The sequence below is a fragment of the Chrysemys picta genome, chromosome 6 (genome assembly GCF_011386835.1).
Source record: "Chrysemys picta bellii isolate R12L10 chromosome 6, ASM1138683v2, whole genome shotgun sequence".
Taxonomy (NCBI): Eukaryota; Metazoa; Chordata; order Testudines; family Emydidae; genus Chrysemys; species Chrysemys picta.
Window position 1 is genome coordinate 75,001,080 of NC_088796.1, and position 21,116 is coordinate 75,022,195.

Genomic DNA, 21,116 nt, shown 5'->3' on the forward strand with positions numbered 1-21,116 from the left:
GGTAAAAGTGAGGTATGATTAGAAAAAGATTTCAAAGAGATGATGAAAGAATGTAAGGGATTAAACTGTAACAAACCTTAGGACCAGAGGACATTCATCTAGACATTTAGAAGGAATTTAAAAACAAACAAAACAAAACCCTAAGTGGCAGAGCTACTAACAAAAATATTTAATGGCTCATTTTAAAAGAGCCATGTCCGGGAAGAGGAGATGAGGACTAGTCCTGTACACACATCTTTGAACAGGTGCTAAGACTGATCCCCAAAATTATAGAACATGGACCCTTAGTTGAATACCAGAGAAAACCATTACAGGAAAACTATAAACAACTGGATGAATATAATAGGGACAACTCATGTCTCTCTACCTTAAAATACTTTGAAAAAGTTAATAAAATTGTAGAGACAGAATCAGTGGCTATGGTTCATCTCTTCAAAAGTCTTTGGACAAAGTATCTGAGGGCTAACTTGCAAAAGGTGAAGTCCTGTCATGATTTAAAACAAGTTGACAGAGGTAAAGTAGGAATAAAATTCTGTCTTTTCAGAGTAGAAATGTTTAATAAGCAGCTGCCAGAGAGATCAGTATGACTTAATATATTTACAACCCCAAACAGGGGGCTGAAGTGAAAAAAATTGCTAATGGTACAGAATGATTTATTTGTGTGTGTGTGTGGGTATGTTTAAAAAAAAAAAAAAGCTGTAAGAAACTGAAATCACAAGGAAACTACCCAGGGCCATTTCATAACTTTAGTAATGTCAGATAAGCGACAGGGAATTTATGCCTTTCTTTGACACATCTGGAATTAAACACTGTGGGAGAAAAGATAAGTGAATAGATAAACCAACACTCTATTCCTATTTAGTAATTTTGAGTTATTTCTATGCAACTGCAGTGACTTTTTTTTTTAAGTCTAAGTGGGGTTACACAAAATCTACATGAATAGGTTTTGATAGACTTTGGTACTCTTCTCTTCAAAGAATGTATACAAATAGAGCAATACTTCTCAAATGGATTAATCACTGAAACCAGGAAACAGTTTTTTGCTGTTTTTCCCCTTGACATTTGTTTAGTGTGGTTCTTAACTCAAAATCTGAGATTCAAGGTGTAATGCTTAATGAAGAATAGTCCGTCAACTCATATGGTATCTTTTCCTGTTTGCTGACTGGATAAGCAAAAAATCAAGTTTCCAGCGAGAATGGCTCCAGAAAATGAATCTTAACATTGCTTTCCTAGAGTATGAGTGTGGTGTGCGCTTAAAGCAGATTGCCTAAATACTTAGGGAAAGTGAATGCACTGGGTGCGAACAGGGCCACCGTGAAATTGTTTAAAGATTCTAATGAATGCCTGTGGAAAACACTTTTATTAAAAATCGTATTTACCCAACACTAATAAATCCTTTAAGTGATTTCTTCTACGGACAAAACTCCCAATGGCATTTTCACCTCCTGAATAAGGACAGCTAGCTTTCCTGGATTGGTAGCGGAGTTTGCAATTCAGCCTGTGTCGATTCCTTATTCCAGCCCCACACCCACTCTAGACACAGAACTGTTCACCACCTACTTGTCTGCATCGGGTGAGATCTGAAATGTTATGCACACACGGAGCTCTGAGCGATGTCTTTGCTCTTTCCCTTTTCTTTCCTGCTGCTAAGTTAAAACACAGCAAACTGCGAGAAATCCCTTCAGAAAGGAAAGCATTTAAGATTTCTAAACCAGATGCAACCCTCCAGGCCGATCTTCGACGCAGGGCTTGGCTGTTTGCCTCTGCTAGCTGTTTTCAGCTGAAGTTGAAGATAGAAATTCGTAATACAATTTCCAGTGCCTGGACATGACGTCTTCTTGCAATAAGTGGAAAAACCACTAGAGGTGAATATCTGATAATCTCTCTCCCTCAGCCCCAGCAAATTAAATGCTGAAGTCAAACAGCAACGTGTGGAGAAAGCCCTGCCCTTAATTGTACCTATTGAATTGAAGCAATCGAGGGCTATTTTCGTTTGTGTACCCTCTTTCCCCGGTACCTGGAATGCATAGATTTTGTTTCTCGAGTTAAAATGGCTTATTGTACCTTATGTGATCACTGAATAAAGACCGAGGTCCCTCCTGCCAATTTGGTGGCGTTTGCAAATCTCCAGCCTCCTTGCAGCTTTTAAGAGGAAAAAGAAAGTCAGGTGGCATTGTTACAGGTGCTGTAGGTCTCTCCCTTTTAAATGAGATCTGGCTGCAGAGACTGGAGTCAGAACAAGAAATCTACAGGAGAACGGGGGATTCATGCCCACAATTAATGTTCTGTGAGCAGCAGAACCAGACCCGATCGTCTGGGGGGAGTTTTGCCAGGCTCCGGCGGTGTGTAAAAGTGCTTCGCTTTTGCTGGATATTTTGTGTGTCTGGGAGGTGGCGAAAATTGACCCTGAACTAACACAGAGAAGCTCCCGCTGGGTAGCGTGAAAGAGACGAAATAACCACTGCCGGAGCGGTCGCCTGCGAGCGTGATCCAGCCATTCCAGCAGCACGCAGCGCTCCAAGTAGAGACTGTGCGCCGCAAAGGAAGTGCCTCCTCTAGAGGAGTTGTAACTACCTCCTCCTCTCCTGTCTCTTACGCACTCACACCTTCTCCCCCAATGCACTTGTAAAGGGGAATCATCTGACCCCGGGTAGTGGAGAGGAACCGGGCAGATCCCTTGCTCAGGGCGAGTTTGCACAGAGAAAAAAAAGGGGGAAAGTTTGCGTAAAAAACCTCCTGCTCCTCTCCACTAACCTACCCTCCCCCCTGTCTGGACCAAGCAGTCCTGAAGTGCGTACTCGGGGATTGTGGGTTTAGGTTCGACCCGTGGCGGGAGGTCGGAGGAGAGTCAGGCAGGCTGCCGGGGTGGGCACAGCAGGGATCGCATGCACGGCTTCCCCTCACACCGGCTCTCTCCCCTCTGTGAGTGGCATACCCTGTGCGTGCGCGTGTGCCTACGGGAGGGAGGGAGCCAGGCGCAGGCGCACCGTCCGCCCGTCTGCAGCCCGGGCGCTTTCAGTGCAGATCACGGGGAGTTGATGGCAGCAGCGCGGTGCAGCCACCCGGCGGAGAGCGGAGCGTGGCGGAGCCCTGAGCCCAAAATGTGCGGGGAGGAAGACAGCGGCTGCAGCAGCTCCGGGAGCCCGAGGGACGGGACCGGGCACCCGCTGGTTACCCAGCTCTCCTGACCTGCATACCCCCTCCCCACACATCGCTCCCCCAAAGAATGTCAGCCAAGTCCAAGGGGACCCCCGCCTCCTCCTCGCCACCCGAGGGGCCGCCCGCAGCCTCCAAAGCCAAGGTGAAGGAACAGATCAAGATCATCGTGGAGGATTTGGAATTAGTCCTGGGGGACCTGAAAGACGTGGCCAAGGAACTCAAGGAGGTGAGCGGCGCTGCACCGGAGAGGCATGGGGCAGCCCCACGTTCCCGATAGGGCGGACAGACTTGCCAACTCTTTGGGAGCCAGAGAGCGCCTCGCGAGAAGCTCATGGGGCTGGGCACAGGCTGGTTACACTTTGTGTTTGCCAAGGGGAAATCAACTGGTGTCTCTCCGCGGGGGGTGCAGAAAGCCAGGCAGCCCCTGTGGTGGCTGGCTCGGTGTGTCCCAGTCAGTTGCTCCCGGTGCTCTCCGGAGAGCGATGGAGACGGGAAGGCGCGGAAAAGGCGCTGTTGTTTTTGTGAATGATGAATTCAAGGGAAATCTCTTTCTGGAGTGGGGTTTGCCACCCAGTAGCGGCTGAGAGGGGGGCTCTTAGGCACTTGCGTTCAGGAGTCTCTATCACCCCCTCTTCCCCCGCTCACCGGTTTTCTCTGTGTTTCGAGGGGAGGAGGGAAGGGGGATTATGATTCTCTAGCCCTTTAAAGCAAAGGGGTCTGTAGGTATTTCCAGACACACATACACCCATCCATCCCTCGGGATTCAGATTTGCCTTTAGCTACTCTGCGAGGGAGAGGCTTGTGTCCGTCTCTGAGCTGATGTGCCACTTACGCCCTGACTCCCGGCGTGGTGTTGCTGTGCCTGGCTGTTGCGGATGCAATGTTTATGAGATGGAGGAGGACTGTTGAACTTATTACAGCTCCTGCCTTGGGGAAGTGGCCTTCGCTGCACCGGGGTTATACGGGGCATCTCCATGGGGGGAAAGGTTCCCTCTTGCTCCAACGTTAACTTTGCAATCGTATCCCTGTATTCATCCCGGAGCTGCCTGACTCTCACTACTCCGGCTGCTGGAAGATGGGGACAGGGAACGGGGGGCTCCCTCGGTAATAAATCTGCTGGAAGCTTTCCCAGTTATTGGGGAAAGGACAAGTCTCTAGCGATTCTGCTAACATGTATAAAGGTCATAGTAGCAAAGTCTGCATTTTTCTTCTGAGACTTGTATCACAATCACGAGATGTACATCAGGCAAAATATCTGTTGATTTTTAGATATCTGGGAATCCATTGTAATGTTTCTTTGGTCAGGGACGAGTGTCAGCTTCTGTAGGTTAATCTGCAGACAGAATGTAATTACCGCGGAGATGTTTTTAAGTATCAAAATACTGTAGCTAAAATAATGTAACTTGGCTGTCCTTTTTGGAGCTTGCCCCAAATCTTGATTTTGCTACACAACTGGTCGACAGATGGTTGGATTGGATTATGCATTGAAATTCAAATCCAAAATTTGTGTGCATTGCCTGTAATCCGTTATTTGACATTTGTATTAGGCTGTGTTTTTTGCTCTCAAACATTAGTTTTCTATTTTAACATTATTTTCAACAAGTTTAGTCAACAGTCTTCTGCCTTCAGAGGCAGTCTTTAATTCAGTGATGTGTTAACATTTAGATTATATAAATATATATCCACTAATAACAGATGCAATCTCTATATGAGCATGATTAAACTAATCACAGTCCAAGATTTTTCACTCTTTCTGGAAGATGTCTGTAATTTTCCATTAATGTGCTACCTGTCCTCTATGTGTTGTATTCTTTGAGGATGTTTTAAAAACAGAAACCTATTTCTTGTTCTTATTTGAATAGCAGTTCTTTGGACATTTAAAAATGTTGCTAGAATAAATTGGCTTCTGTTGCTGCACTAGTACATGTTGTTCAGAACCTACCTTGTGTTCTGCCCCATGAATGTAAATCATTCTGTACATATAATCAGACTCCTGGGTTTCCTCTAGTAAGCAAACAAGATCTCTGTAGTTGGAGGTCAAGTGTCATCATTTACTGTGGCATGTTTCATTTAAGCAGATATGTCTGTTCTGGCTGACTGTATCTGTAAGAGAGAACTGGGTTTACCTCTGCCTGATGGGAGTGGGAATGGCTTGTTTGGAACTTCTTTTCCCAGTTAGAAGTGAAACCAAAACTCTAAAATTCCAGTAGTGTTGGGCTATAACTTGAAAGCTGTGTGCATGAAAAGGAAGTACTGTTAAAGAGTGCAAATTTTGAAAAAATGTAAACACTTCTTCTTATAACAATGATTCTTAATCAGTGCTCAGAAGCTATGCTAACACCTGTGAATAATAATTTAAGTATCCTTTTTGTAAAGAGCCATCATTGTACCACAGATAAGTGTTGCATATGAAATTATTTATGATATCCTCTTAAAACATTGTCTTCATAAAAGTTAGATACATCTTGCACTGTAGTTATTTTGAGAAAAGTCTGTGGAAGTTTGCTATGTGACTGCTACATTTATAGTATAGGCTAAATCCACCCAAGAATTCTCAGCATATCCTGTAATGTACTTTATTTGAACAGGGAGTAACTGAAGATATGCTAAATTAAGAGTCTGGCTTTGCAGAGCCTCTATATAGGTTCTGTATAGATATTGCTGTACATTTGGAAGGACTTTGAAGCATCGTGCTTTAAATAAAACTCCAGGCAGTCTATTGTATATTAAATATAGACTATCAGACATAAAATGCTGGTTTTATAGGCAGTGAAATGTTGCCTGTGAATTAGTAAACAGTTTTCACTATTTCAAAGCATGGTAAATACTAAAACCAAGTACATTTCATTGTGGAACCTGGCAGAGTTATAAACTGTAAGGCAAATCTTTCCTTTTTCTATTTGCATTCTAAATCAAATACACAATGTTCTTTTGGAAATGTTTTGGCTATCCTCCATCTTTACTGCATATGTGCTACAGTTAGACTCTTTTATATAGTGCCTTTTCTTGTGGTGTTAATGTTCCTCTTCGTACTGTACCAGGATGAATTTCTTTTTCAGGAGTGTGGCAATCTGAGAATTTGCCTTCTACTCTACTCTATTTTTGCTTTTATTTTTATTTTTAAGAAAAAATGCACCATATTGCGATATGTCAGATCTCTTTTGTACTTTTACGGAAATCTGCAGTTGCCAAATTGACAAATACAGCGTTTGTTTCTGGCTCAAACATATGTTTAGGATTGGGATCTTTTATGATATAATTTTTTTAATGGTAGCTGTTAGTTGCATGCATAGTTAATGCACTGGTGAGTTGAAAGATTCAGTGCTTCAGAAGTGAACTCTCTCAAAATAATTGGTATGGAGAGTGGATGTGATTACTCCTGTACCATAGAGTTACATTTGGTTGTGCAATATTCCACTTAAATTAACTTTCTCCCACCTGTTGTTTGCCCTACGTGTTTCCTACTGGTCACTTCAGTAGCTATGGCCTTGAAGGTCAGAGAAAGAGGAGGACTCCTGTAGCATTCCAAGGTAGCAACAAGTACAATGATAGTAATGCCCAATGCTCTTTTTCTCTCTCTCTCTCTCTTTTTTTTTTTAGAAAAGGTTGGTTTTAAACATAAAAATAGGGCCAAAGCTATCTGATGTGACCTGTTAGCCTTCTGCAACCTCTTCAGATACTTCCATATGAAATCTTGAGAGCCCAACTGCTTGAGACAGCTTTACATGTTTATCTGGGTAAGGAGCACATTTGAGAGAGATACTCCAGTGTATTAAGAAACAGGCAAAACCTTACTTAACTTAATTTATTTCAGTGAAATCCAGACACACAAGTCTTGAAGATATTAAAATTCCTTTCAAAACAGAAGACAAAATTACATCATCTGTTGTAATGGAGTTATTGTGGCGCAGAAGTTAAACTTTATATAATTTACCATGATTTATTGGTAAGTTTAGGCTAAGGCAGCCACAAAACACTTAGGAGAGCGAAGGAGTGACTGGGAGATTTGTTAGGATGAAATAGTATGAGAAACAAGTTCTGAGTTGCAGCTGATGTATGTCTGGTCCTTCCATGGGTGCAATTTACTCACTAGAAACAGCCATACTTGTGTTGTTGCTAGAAGAAAAAACTATTATGGGTGTTTGTTATTTGCAGCACATATCTTGTGTTGGAAGAACGTGCTGTTTAAACTGAGCTGTATGGCACCTGTTTGTTTAATATTTTTTTTGGCCCCTTCAGAATATTCACCAACCACCACAAGAGTATGCCCTAATGTAGTTCATTTTAAAATTCACCCATCCAGAGTACTGGATGTCCGAGTCTTTTTTGAAAGATTTTTAACACTGGTTCTTGTTCTGCAGATGGAATTTACCTATTTACCTATGAAGCACTTAGATGTTAAGGTGATGGCACTATAAGAAACCATAAGACAATATGTGCTACTGAATTTCTGTCCTCTTGTTTAAAAACTATAAGGAATTATTTCCTTTCTGTTTGGTATTGATGGACATAGAATGCATGTTGTAGCCCAAATTCTGCATTCTCTGTGAGTTCAGTGGGAAAGGGGTTTGTCTTGTATCTGTAATATAGTGTCATTGTTATTTGAAAGGCTCCCCCCTCCTGTGTTGATTGCACTAGGGAAATCTCAAATATTGAATCATTTGGTAAATACTTTTATAGAGATGGAAAAACTCATCAACCAGAACAGATTTCTGAAAGTAATTTGTGAAACATTTGCAGAGCTTTTAATTGGTGAATGGATGTGCTTCAGTCTTTTATCAAAAGGAAGCAGCTGTTGTAGCCATTGCCAGTGTTCAGTGCAATCCAAAATGGAGGTGTGTATCTCGCATGAGAAACATAAGCTCTAGTGGGCACGGTTTGAACATGGTGGTTCCTAAGTTTGGAATTTAGAATATTGTTCAGTTGATGGACTCTCATCAGAAATTATGGTTGTAGGACCGAATCAAACTCACCCCCCCCCCCCCCCCCCCCCCAAATTCCCTGGAAATCTTGGAATATCCTAATTCATGCATCAAAAGAAATCCTGTCTTCCCCAGTTCCACCTCCCCCATTCTGAGCCCTCCCAAAGAGCTCTGTGTTTTCGGTAACTAAAAAAAGGATAAATAATCCTTTCCGACCCCTTTCCATAATGTTCAATTTCAATGAAGTTATGAGATAGGAAACTCGGGAGTGAACTGAGCAACCGGTAATGTGCTCCAGGTGATGGTAAAGTTAATAGATAAAACAAATGGCCCAATTCGTTACTGAGGTGGCTGCTCTTCTCCTATGATAAGGTCAGTGTGCAGTTCTTGTGGGTGAAATAAGCATGTTTATGTGGAATATTCCGTATTCACCATCTTTAGGATAAATTTGCACAGACATATCATAGCTCCACTCCCAATAGTCTCAGTTTCTTCGCTCAAGACTATTGTGCACAGCTGGGAAGATACAGTACTTCAGGTCAGAACCTGAAATAACAAGCAATGTGCAACAGTAGGCTATTTACAGAGACTCCCCCTCTAGGAGATGGAAGCATGATTGTTGTCTCTCTAATCCCATCGTGCATCCAAATCCCTGATGTGTAGGCAGCGATACCCTCACTGTGTTATGGAATGACATTCCAGCATTCAGAGGTCATAGTTCAGGCATGATCAGATGCACATGCTACAACGGGATTTGGAGAGAAGGGTTCCTTAATCCTCAGCTCTCCACCACTGTTAATATATCCTTGGTAGATATGCTCTGAGTGCAGCATGGTAGAGTAGCCCATATATCCAGGTCTGATTGACAGAGTGGAAGACTGATGTACAGCACTGTGTGTTCCTTAGACTGAAGCCTTCATGTGTGTTGTACTGGTGTGGCCAGGAATAGTGCTTTGTGTAGGCATCAAGGCCAAGATGTCTTGTGACTGGTTGCTTACACATCTGGATTATATGCTCCAAGATTTGCCATTCTTGCCAGGAGTATACTTCTCCCTCAGATTTCCCCATCCCATTTCCTTGATGAGATATGCAGCTGCAATCTTTGCCTTCACTTTTGTAATGAGTGCAGAGTATGATTCACTATGTATTTGAAGCACTGCACAGATTCTTCACTTGTGATCTGTTCAGTGATACCAAAAAGGGCCATAAATAGTTAACTGAATCATAGTTTTGTTACTCCTTTCATAGCTAAGAGTATATAAAATATTTATACATTTAAAATGTTACAAAAGTACAAATGTATTAAAGTAAAATTCTTACAGATGTTCAGTAAATAGCTACGAAGCTCATATGTGGTCCTGAACCTCTGATGCTTAGTTTAGGATTATCAGGGACACATTAAATGCTGATGTGATGCTGGGTGAGATTTCTTTGCATCTGACTGGAATCAAGTTGCCATAAGCTAGCAACTCCTTTCATTCTTGTACAATATACAATTAATAGAAAGAACCAATGTATACACACAACACTATTTATTAACATCATATGGCTTGACAGAAGGAAGAATGCTGTCAAATTTATGTTAGCTAAATTTTGTTTTCAGCTACATTCATTCTGCTTGTGAAACACTAAGTTACTTGAAAGTACAATATATTGTACAACCATGAACTAAATAGAACATATATAATTTTGGTTTTAAAATAAAAATAGTACCACTGTTAGAATAAGTATTACAATGTATGCCTGTATGAACTTCATGCAATCTAGATGCTTCTGACAGTGATCAGAAAACAAACTGTAGTATAGCAAAAGCATGAATCTGTTCTTGGAAGTTTTACCATTGACTTCAGTGGGAGAAAGATTGGGTTCTAAACTCAGATACGTTTTTAAGATTTCAGCCATAACTTTCTGTTTAGTATGTATGTGTGTGTGTATATGAATATTTATAGATACATAGATTTTAAGGTGAGAAGAGACCATTATGATCAAATCAGATCTCCTGTGTAACACAGGCCATAGGACTTCCTTGAACTAATTCCTATATGAACTAGAACCTACCTTTAAATATATATATATATATTGATTTAAAAATTTCCAGTGACGGAGAATCCCCCACAAAACCTAGGTAAGTTGATTCAGTGGCTAGTTGTTCTCATTCTTAAAAAAAATTCTAGTGTTAATTTGTCTAGGTTCAACTTCCAATGGTTGTGAATCTTGTCATACCTTTGTCTGCTAGACAGAAGAGCCCTCTGTTATCAAATTTCTGTTTCCCCATGGATGTACTTTTAGACTGTGAACAAGTCAGTCCTTAACCTTCTTTTTCATGAGCTAAAGAAATCGAGCTCCTGGAGTCTATCAGTGTAAGGCGTATTTTCCAATCCTTTAATCATTCTTAAATTGTGGACATCCGAACTGGACGTAATATTCCAATAGTATATGCACCAGTGCCAAATACTGAGATAATATAACTTCCCTCCTCCTACTCAAGATTCCCCTGTTTATACATTCAAGGTTCACATTAACCCTTTTGGCCACAGCATTGCACTGGGACCTCATATTCAATTGATTATCTACCATGACCTTGATGTCCTTTTCAGAGCACTGCTTTCCAGGATACAGTTCCCCATTTTGTAAGTATGGCCTACGTTCTTTGGTCCTAGATGCATACGTTTACACTTAGCCATATTAAAATGCATATGGTTTGCTTGTTCCCAGTTTACCAAGCAATCCAGATCGCTCTGAATCAGTGACCTGTCCTTATTCATTATTCACAATTTATAATCATTTGACTTGTGTGTGTATATACACACACATACTTCACTTGGTTCTGCACAATATTTTGATTAAGAAACTGGGGCAATACAAAATCTGTGTGGGTGGGTGGGCGGGCTGAGGACTGTCCTTGACGTTGTCTCAGAAGTTTTTGCCAGTCTCCTCAGCTTTGGGCACAACTATCTTAATGGAAGAAGGTTTCATAAGCCTATCAAAAACTCAGTGAACACCAATTTTGTTAAACATAATGACAAAATGCACTATGTAAAATCTGCAAAAAGAAGAACAGGAGGACTTGTGGCACCTTAGAGACTAACAAATTTATTAGAGCATAAGCTTTCGTGGACTACAGCCCACTTCTTCGGATGCATAGAAGTGGGCTGTAGTCCACGAAAGCTTATGCTCTAATAAATTTGTTAGTCTCTAAGGTGCCACAAGTCCTCCTGTTCTTCTTTTTGCGGATACAGACTAACACGGCTGCTACTCTGAAACCTATGTAAAATCTAACACTCCTGTTCTTTCTCATTCAGTTATTATAATGAAAATTAAAAATTAATTAAGGGGTTTCAAAGCATGTAACTTGAATTGAGAGCTTTTCATTAAATTAAAATTAAATTAAAAGCAAAACGAATCTTGAAAACCCTCTGTTTAGAAACCCCCGCAACCTCTCTTTGCACCTTTGTAAACCAAACGCAGTAACACTGAGGCAATTCAATAGAACCAGAAAGTGAAACTGACTTTAAAAAGGTGAATAACCAGACTAGTTTCCCTCTCTCAGCAAAATGAAGTGCAGAAAGCTAATAAGAAGCATAAAAGGTGAAACATAAACACTTTTTTTTAGTTATGAATATTGTCTAATTTAGGCATTATACATACTCTTCACAATGGTATCAGAATTGTGTTACATTTCACAAGTAAAGTAACATGCACCTGTTGAAGCTTCCTTTTTTCACACATGCGTAGAGATTATTAAAAATGATGATAATTGTTATTGTGTGGGAAAGCTGGGTTGAAGATCTGGGTTTTGCACATTGTCCTGGCTCATGATTATTGTTAACTCTTGTAGAACAGTGTTCCAGAAGCTGTGGACTAGCCACAGAGATGTCTGTCTCTCTCCTACTCTCTTTAGTCCCACTTTTGATAGATCCAGTGGAAAACAGCTAATGTGGTTGGGCTTAATCTTTCAGAGAGAGAGAGTCCCTGAGATAGCCCGGGCCCCACTTGTTGAAGGTGGTGTAGATTAAGACCGAGACTTAAATTTTAGTGTAGTATTTGATGGTTGCTAGTGTACGAAGCACGAGAGTGATGTGCTTGTGACACCCTGTTTTGGTTAGTCAGTGGGCTGTCATATCATGCACCAGCTGGAGCATTTTCAGTGCCTGTGGTATCATTTCCAGCTTCAGTGCATTGTAATTATTGAGACTGGAGATGCATGAGTGATTGTGGCCAAGTCTCATCTGACAAGATGGAGCATAATTTCCTGGCCTCGTGTAGTTGGAAGGTATATTTTACAGATGCTGCTTGGGTAGCCATAGCCATATGTAGCTATTACAGTTTAAATTGTCATATAAATATGTATTTCTTTACAAATATAACATTAATCTCATAGTACCCTGTAATCTAATTTTCTCATTATACAGACATTCATGGGAACCTTTTGCTATTTCACCTTTTTTATAATGTTTGGAACTGTCAATTCCTGCAATGAAAAAGATGATTAAATTAAATGGTTTTTATTCTAGAAGTTTGCAGATTTCTTGGAAATAACTCAAACTTGCAAATATTGGGTGAAGTTGTGGTTTGCTGTGCAAAGCCTGATTTATGATGATCCCCTTAGTACAGGGGGGAAAAATAGAAGTGGTATAGGGAGGAAGCATTCTTTTTGTGCTAATCCTGAGGAAAGGTGCACGTTGCCTGTATAGCTAAGCCATTGCTACATTAGCTCATAGGCTCTGTGGTGAAAGGCTGCAGCCTATGCCCCCTTCCCACGTGGCTTGTGACCAGTCTCTTGTTTGGTTATAAGTCATTGACTCTCTAGGTATCCATGCATGCCATTCACAATGTCCTCTCCTATCATGCTCTCATTGTGAGAGCTATTGAAGAGCTTGCTTTAAGCATGAAGGGGGCCGAAAAATGTCTGCTCAGTCCCTTCCCACAGCCCCCAAAACAGTAGCAATTCTGCTGCACTTTATGTCCATTGCAGAGGGGGCTTGAGTCCATTGGTGTTTCATTTTTGGTTTAATATTATTAAACTAAAATGAACTGGAATAGTTAGTAGCAATCTCCTCCAGACAGAAAGAGTATTGTCAGTCCTCTCTTCTCCATAGATAATAGAATGTTCATATGTATTTAAAGGTTAACACACTCATCCATTGTTTCTTGCAACATGTGCCACAGTGCATAATGGAGTTTGACAGCACTGAAGGTTGAATCATTTCCAGAACTCATTGCAGATTAAGTTTGCTCAGTAATCAGAAGAATGCTTGTAATTTTAAAACATGGTTTTTATTGAAGCCTTTCTTGGGAACTTCTGCATTAGGTCAATCTTGAATCACATTTGGTTTTTTTTTCTTCTCCCTCATGCGGTATACTAAGAAAGGAATTATGCCCTTTTCCCTGATGCATATTGAAAGCTAAGGGCCAGATTAAGTTACCCTTAATTCATGTTGAGTTGCACTTTATATGACAAGTTATCCTCTGAAGTTAGCGGAGTAAGGTACTACTCAGTGGGTGTAAAGGGTATCTGTATCTGTCGCTATATTTATTACTGGGAACCAGCAATCCAAAGCTTGTGGGTCATGAACTGAATTATAGAAGGTTTGACTAAATGCCTAGAAGATTATATTTATATTTTCTAAACTACGATCATTTAGTAGATTATAAAATTTTAGCTGTCATTGCCAATACCATTGTACTACAATAGAAAGTTCATGTAATGTTCCTCCAAAGGGAATTAAAGTAAAAAATAAATATGAAAACATTAGCAAATGAACAACATGGGGTCTGATTCTCCGTTCCTTTATACTATCTGTATTGAAGTGCAACTCCACTATCTTAATTTATGTAAAGGGATGGAGAATTAGGTCCAGCGTCTTTTCTAACTCCAATATTAAGCAAAACAAAAATGATTGACTCTTTTTTGCATACTGTAATTTTTGAAGTGCTTGCTTCCATTGTATGCTTTCTTTCATATATTTTGTTGAAACAAGACAAGAACTAAATGGCTTTTAAAAAGTAGTTCCCATGACTGTTTAGAGAACATTAAATAAGCACACCGAGTATTTCTAATGAGAAAGTAATAGGCTAGCTAAAATAAATTGAAGATATACCAATTATTGAAAACAAAATTGGCACAAGTACTTTTGTTATTAAATCAAATCTATTACATATTCAGCAATAATGGTATGTTATGAACATTAGCATTCCCAATAAACATTTATCTTACCAAAACAAGCTTCAAAATTTTGGCATTAAAATCACAATAATAAACAGTTCCTAATTTCAAACCCAGTAGTACATAGTGGATTTGAAAGTGAGATTTCCTGTCCCTAATACAGTACATAACACGGACTTGTCTTTAGCACTAGTATGTGCTTTTCCTCCTCCAAATTAAATTGTCATGACAAACACAATGAGATGCAATTACTCAAATGAACTTTGTGAACTGTCCTGATTAGTTTTGTCCCTCACATTCCAACCTCTGCAGAACTCCCCTGAACACAGAGATAAAAGCCTTAGCTTTGAGTTACTTAGTTTTTGTTGATTCGTATTAACACTCCCAATTCTGAAAACAGCTTTTCTTTTCTCTCTGCATTCTTTTCTCTCCATTCCCCCCTCTCCCCAAATTCACTCCAGTATTCCTGTTTAATCTGGAAGTACCAATGGTTTTCAAAGCTTTTTTTTTTTTTTTTTTGGTCAGTTCACAATTTGATACGTACATATTTTAAAGCATTAATCTCTGTACTCTTAAAATCTGAATAAAAAATTCAATGCACAGATAGTATTTGTGCTGAGGTATTTCTATGAAGTTAACCTTAGAAATGTGATGTCTCCTTCTCTTTCCCAGTTTAGTAGTAACAGACTGGCATGGTGGCAGACTATGGAGTGTTGTGTGTGTGATCTTTACAAAATGAAAGCTTTTTCTCTTAGAGTTCATAAGGGGTTAAACTAATATTATTTTCCAGGCTTTCCAATTCAGCATCCAAAAATATTATTTAAAATTCACTCCATTCTTGATCCAAAGACTGTGATGCTGCTGCCTTTAATAAATGGTAGTTGTTAGCTTCCAACTAAATGGTTTTCTTTTCTGTGGGCACTGTTGGTGATGTGATCATACAGTCTGCAAGAAATGTGTATTCGAAATGTGGTAGATGCACTCTCCTGGTACTGCTGTATGTGTGATCTGAGGCAGGATGCTAGGCATAGAGGGTAGTTTCTCACTGCCAACATTTAATCTCTTTTGCTTTCTGAGGAGATTTTCACTGTGATATCCCCAGCAAGTCAGACTGCCTAAACAGGTCCATACCTGTGCTTTGCTTTCCTGTGCTTTGCTTTCTCTCCAAAGGCTTTCACTTGTGCATTGTCTGCAGTTATAAGTTACCACACAGCTCTTTGTAAGCAAGCACATTTATTCTTATAATAGCCGTACAGAGAACTATATTAAAACAATAAAAGAACCTAAACATGTGCTAAATAGTTTACTAGAGGTCACTCCCATCTCCAACCTAGCATTCTGGTAGGTTTCAGTCCTTCAAAACCCACAGCTGGGTTTCCCCCTGGTTATAAGTTCATTTCCATCTTAGATCCAGAACCAGAAAGAAGGCTGGGCAGATCCATTGTTTCTCTGGCTCGGGCCATTGATCTTGGCCTTCTGTAACAGGTAATCAGCAGAGAATAAACCTCTCCGTGTGTAGGCACCTTTGGGCTTTGAAGAGATGGTGTGGGCATGTGGTACAATTGATGCATCTACAGTTCACATGATTTCAACTGTGGCAGCTTGAATTGGTAGCATGGATTAGATTTCCCTCGGAGGTAAAAATTAATGGGGATGGGTGATGGCCTTCCTCACGTTGTCCCTTCCAGAAATGTTTGGAGTTAGGGTAGTGTCCCTTTCCTGAGAATTTGACACCAACCCAACTTAACCAGACAACTTTGCATAGACACCTGGATACTCGTACAAGGCCTGGTGGTTGCCTTATGCAGTGGCTCTGAATAGGGATGTGGCCTTGCTATTAGGCTAGTGCATTGCTTTAGATCAGATTCTATGTAATAGTGCCAGATGGGTAAATTACACAACAAGCAGTGATAATGTAAGTTACTGCGAATCATAGAATCGGAGACTTGCAATGGAGAAGGCTTCTTAGGTATTGATAAAATTCATCTGGAATACCGTATGAAGTGTTGATCGCTGCCACCTGGCCATGGGTGGGATTTTATTGTATTGGGAGGAAGGTTTTTATAGGACACCAAAACCAAATCAATACAACTTACGTGTTCAGTTCTTATGAAATGGGAGTTAGTGATGACCAGAGGCAGATCACTGCACCAGAATGAAAAAACTGGTTTGTATTAGCCTAATCTACTCTTTTTACATATTTTATTGTTGAAAAGCATTTTTTTGTTTGAAACCTGTTTTAAAGAGGTTTTTTACTTTAAAAATGAGAGCAGATAACTAGGTGTGAAGAATGAAGTCATGCAAATGTTAATAAAAGTATTGATTATACCATAGCAAAGGTGATCCAGGAACTGAGTTTAAGAGACACACAGACTTGTCTCTGAGACTGAGTTGAGGGATATGATGAAATGAGATCAACCAAAATAATAATAAGAAAAAAAAGGGCAGAAATGATGTCTTGGATGACCTTTGCTTATTTGTAAATTGCATGGGCCAGATCTTTAGCTGATATGAAGTGACATAATGATATTACAACTGTGTCAGTTTACAGCAGTGGAGGAGCTAGCCCTGTGTTCTTAAACAATACCAGCCATTTGGGTCACTTCATTCAAATGAAATTGGTTGCTTGTAGTAAATCCATGGCCTGCCTTGATCTTCACACCAAAAATTGACCATCAGTGCCTAGGTTTGAATCTATTAGGCACTGAAAACAGTCTAATTCAGTTGCCCTTTCTGTATATTAGGCTCTGACAGACCATGCTTAGTGTACAGGAGTTCTGGTATTCCGCCTTTGTTTACCACGCTTTATAACACTAACATTATTGAGCACTTAGGAATGGTGGTCTGACAGTGATGGAAGATCAAAATAAAAGTAAGAAACCCAATTGCATTTGGATATAGGGTAGCTACTGTATGGCATTTCATATCAAGCAACTCTTTCTCCTAATTCTCTTATCTCTACTGAATAAGTGAATCATATCTGAATACCTATTACAGAATTACGAGTATTGTAGGTAGCATTTGTTGACAATGAAAAACTTATCTGTAGCATACAGAATGAAGGCTATGAATTATTATCATTTATTTATTTCTGTGATGACTTGGCTAGCATCTTGAATAACAAATGCACTACTAGTTTCTTAAGGTTATTAAAAGGGAGTTTTGTTGTCCCCCGGCCCTCCAAACTACTTCTAGCAACGTACCCGATGTACAAGGATATTTTCTCCATGATTTGATAGTCTGTCACAGAGCTGCATCTAGGTTAAGAATATAAATTTCTGAGCTTCAACATTTAACAGACATCAGTCAACAAGGGACATAAAACAAAATGCTAGAAGCCAAAACTGATTAGAAAACCCCACACTATCATTTCTAAGCAAGTTTCTTTTATGTCATCTTCAGGAAAAATGAAGACAGCCTTGACTGATCTTTTATATTTTAAAGATCAAATACAGTTAATAATATGTTTATTATGAAGAGGAAGTGGGATCAGTATTTTGGCAGATGAATTACTCAGTCCAGAACCTACCACTGGCTTCTCAGATAGTTACACTACTGACAATTGCGTGCCATTATGCCTATTGGATTTTGAAGGGGATAAGTAAGGATTCATAAGGGATTTGAAATCCTATTGATACTATATTTTCTGAAATCAAGTACTTGTTTAGAGACCAACTCAATTTGTACAGGGAAAAAATACATTTCCTGAATTCTTCTTTTCTCTTTTAAGCTTAATTTCATTTATTAAGAAGAATGAAGCACCATTGTTATCAGTGTGAATTATGAATATGAAATGCTGTACTTCTATGCATGGTTTCTTATTAATAAGTAACTAAGTTGTCTGCTACATACATGGTAATATACTACAATTAAATCTTAATCAACTGGCAATAATTACTACATCATATGTTAATTAAATGTCCATTTTGGGTAGTTTACTTAAATTGTTACCTTGTTTCTTCTACAGTGATTGTAGTCTTGCAACACTACAGTGACATTTTTCTTTAAAGAGCTTTGTTTTAGACCAGAAAAACAAGCCATGATAATCAGAAGGCAAAAGAGTATGTATATATTATTGCCCCTTCTTTTGAAACTGAGCAGTAGCAGATGTCTGGGCCTTGCAGGTCAGCATCCCATTGGAGGAGACATCAGTCCTCTGGAGTCTGGGTATATTCTTGGTGTTAGATGATTTATTTACCTCTGTATACCAGTGCTTGAACAAAGGGGGTCGCAAACAAGATGCAGGGCAATCTCTTCTCCCAGGAATCTCAGCCCAGCTGCAATGCCCAGTTTCTTGGGAACAGCTCTGAGCTTTGTATGCGTGTTTCGAGAGGTTGACAGAGAATACTTGACCGTGAAGGATAAGGGTGAGTGGGGGTGAGATTTTCTTTGCTTTGGATTGGAATAAAGTTTTCCATGCCTCATGAGTGCCCCACCCCCACCCCCTTGGTTGCAAGCCACTAACTGAGAAACACTGGCCAAGTGACAACACTCTGGTTAAAAATCCAAGGATCCTTTCCGACAGAGGCCTTCTCAGTTTGTGCCCACCCTTTTCTTTTTCTATGGCCCTCTGCTTTCTAGGAGGTCTAGTAAATTTTTCAAGCCCTGGGATATGTTATTTTAATGAACACAATTAAAAATGAGAGTGATGGTAGCTGAAGATGCTCACAAAAGATCAATTAAACTGCAATCTGAGTAAAGGAATAACCTTACACGTTTGTTTCTGCTTGCTCTAATACCACTACTATGTAAATGAAGTAAAAGAATGTTTTTGAGGAGTTCTGGGTTTTCTACTATAGCACTGCCATCCTTGTCAAAGGAATTCTGACCTGGTTACGTGCACCAGACCATATGGAGTAACTCTTTGCAAGAGTAGTGTGTGTTTTTTGTTTTTTTGTTTTCTAATTTGATTTGCATTGTATTTCACAGGCAAATGTAATCTTTTATTGGCAAGGCTGGTAGCACCACTTATTAAAATTGCCTTACACTTCCCATTTGAAGAGTGTGTGTTCAGTTGTTCGTAACTTTGCCAAACTTTAACTTTCTAGGCTAAAATTTGCCATGCTGTTTCTTTTGGCCAAATTATAACCCTTGGAAAAATTGTGGTTTGCACATGCTCAGTAGAAACTTTTTAGATTTTTTAGTAGCTAAACTCCCCAAAGATTCCTTCTGCATTGAGCATGCTCCAACCCAGAGCTGAGCAGGAATCTCCCTGCACTTGTGGCTTTGGGTTGCTGCAGGCTCTGCTGAGTCTGGGTCCAGGTACTGGGGCTGAGAGCAGGGAGGCTTTTTGTCCTGTGCTGTTGATGAGACCAAGGCCCAGGCAGCATGGAGGAGGAATCTGCCTGATTTTAATGCAGTGAAGACAAAATCTGGACCTGGAGTAAGCCGGGGGTGGGTGCAGAAACTTGGACTGGAGGTTGGCAGGAGGGATACTGGGACTGGCTGGGTAAGGGGACTGGGAGCTGTAGGAGAGAGATTGGGGCAATCTGGGCAAAGAGACTGAGAACCACGGTGGAAACTGGGACCCAGTAGGTAAGGGTGTGACTGGCATTGTATGAGGAGCTGTGGGAGACTGGGACTGGCTGTGCAAGGAAACCGGGACTGGGAGCCAGTAGGATGGAGAGAAGGAGGTGTGGGGGGAGAGGGAGACAGATTTGACGAGGAACTGGGGCAAAACTGGGACTAGCTGGACAAAGATTGGGACAAGGATCTGTGTGTGTGTGACTGAGATTTGACAAGAAGCCTGGGGAACAAGATTGAAATTGAGAGCTAGTGGGAATGGGGAAAGCATGCCTGGGGGTGGCAACAGAAGGCCAGGTTTGGGGGCAGATACAGATTGGATGAGGAGTTGGGAGTCAGAGAATTGGGACTGGCTGGGCAAGTAGAACAGGGACAAGAAGCTTGGGGGTTGGTGGGGAGAACTCAGGAATGGCTGGACAAGGGGACTGGGATGAGAACCTGAGGAGTGAAGGCTGGGGCTTGCAAGGTGAGGAGAATGGGACTGGGATGAGAAGCCAGGGGTGGGGTGGGGACAGGAAAGAAGGAGTTACGTTTGCAGGGATTGGGCAGAAGAGTATGTTCCCACTAGAGCATACTCCTCTCCAGAGCCTTGAATGGAAGCCAAGATCCTGAGTCTGATCATTCCTTTGTTTTCAGCAAATACCTATGAAATATACTGGGAAAGTGTCCCATTCCTTGCAATTCTACATAGTGGTAGATTATCATCCTTTGGTGTCAGTTACACAATTAAATGCTCAAGTGGTAGAAATCTCTGTGGTCCATCTAAAGGTTTGCACCCTGCTGATGACTCATATAAGTAATGGAATTTGGTTTGTTTCAGTTTCTTTTTTAAAAGCTTAGGAAGTGACACACAAAGTACATTAAAAGAATATTATTAAGATTGCAAAGTCGTATACGCAAAAGTTAAGAAATGCCAGAATGAAAGTTGCCTGTGCAACCTTAATTTGACTCCCTTGTGTATATGTGCTATGATACAGTCTTGATCACATAAAATTTTTTCCACAGGACTCCTGCCCCATTGAATGCACAGAATGGACCTGCTCTAAGGATGAATCAAGGCTGTGTATAGTGAAGCAGTCCATTGTCAGTAGGACCCCTGTTTCATTTGTTGCAGAAGTTGGAAGGTGTATAGTGCCGGGAACAGGGGATTGCAGGAAGAGAAAGGATGATCTTGTGGTTAAGACAATTAAATGCTACCCTGGAGAACTGGATTCTATCTCTCCCTCTGCCAAAGAGTTCATATGTAGTGATGGACAAGTCATTTAAATCAGAGTTTTCACAGGTGCTCACTATTTGTGTATTCCTCATGTTCTCGCTCCCCAACTTGAGACCCTAGGTTCTGATTT

The 21,116-nt window shown here is 40.5% G+C and overlaps 1 protein-coding gene across 3 annotated transcripts in view; it reads left to right on the forward strand.

The window, feature by feature from the left end:
* Positions 1 to 1,930: 1,930 nt before the first annotated feature.
* PRR16 (proline rich 16) overlaps positions 1,931 to 21,116 on the forward strand; it is a 250,122-nt gene continuing 230,936 nt past the window's right edge. For 2 of the 3 annotated variants that reach the window (XM_042854644.2, XM_065599265.1), the window contains exon 1: positions 1,931 to 3,385. In XM_042854644.2, the coding sequence (XP_042710578.1) occupies positions 3,227 to 3,385 (159 nt within the window). In that variant the 5' untranslated portion in view covers positions 1,931 to 3,226. The remainder of the gene's footprint in view (positions 3,386 to 21,116) is intronic. The other variant, XM_005305140.4, reaches the window with a different exon arrangement.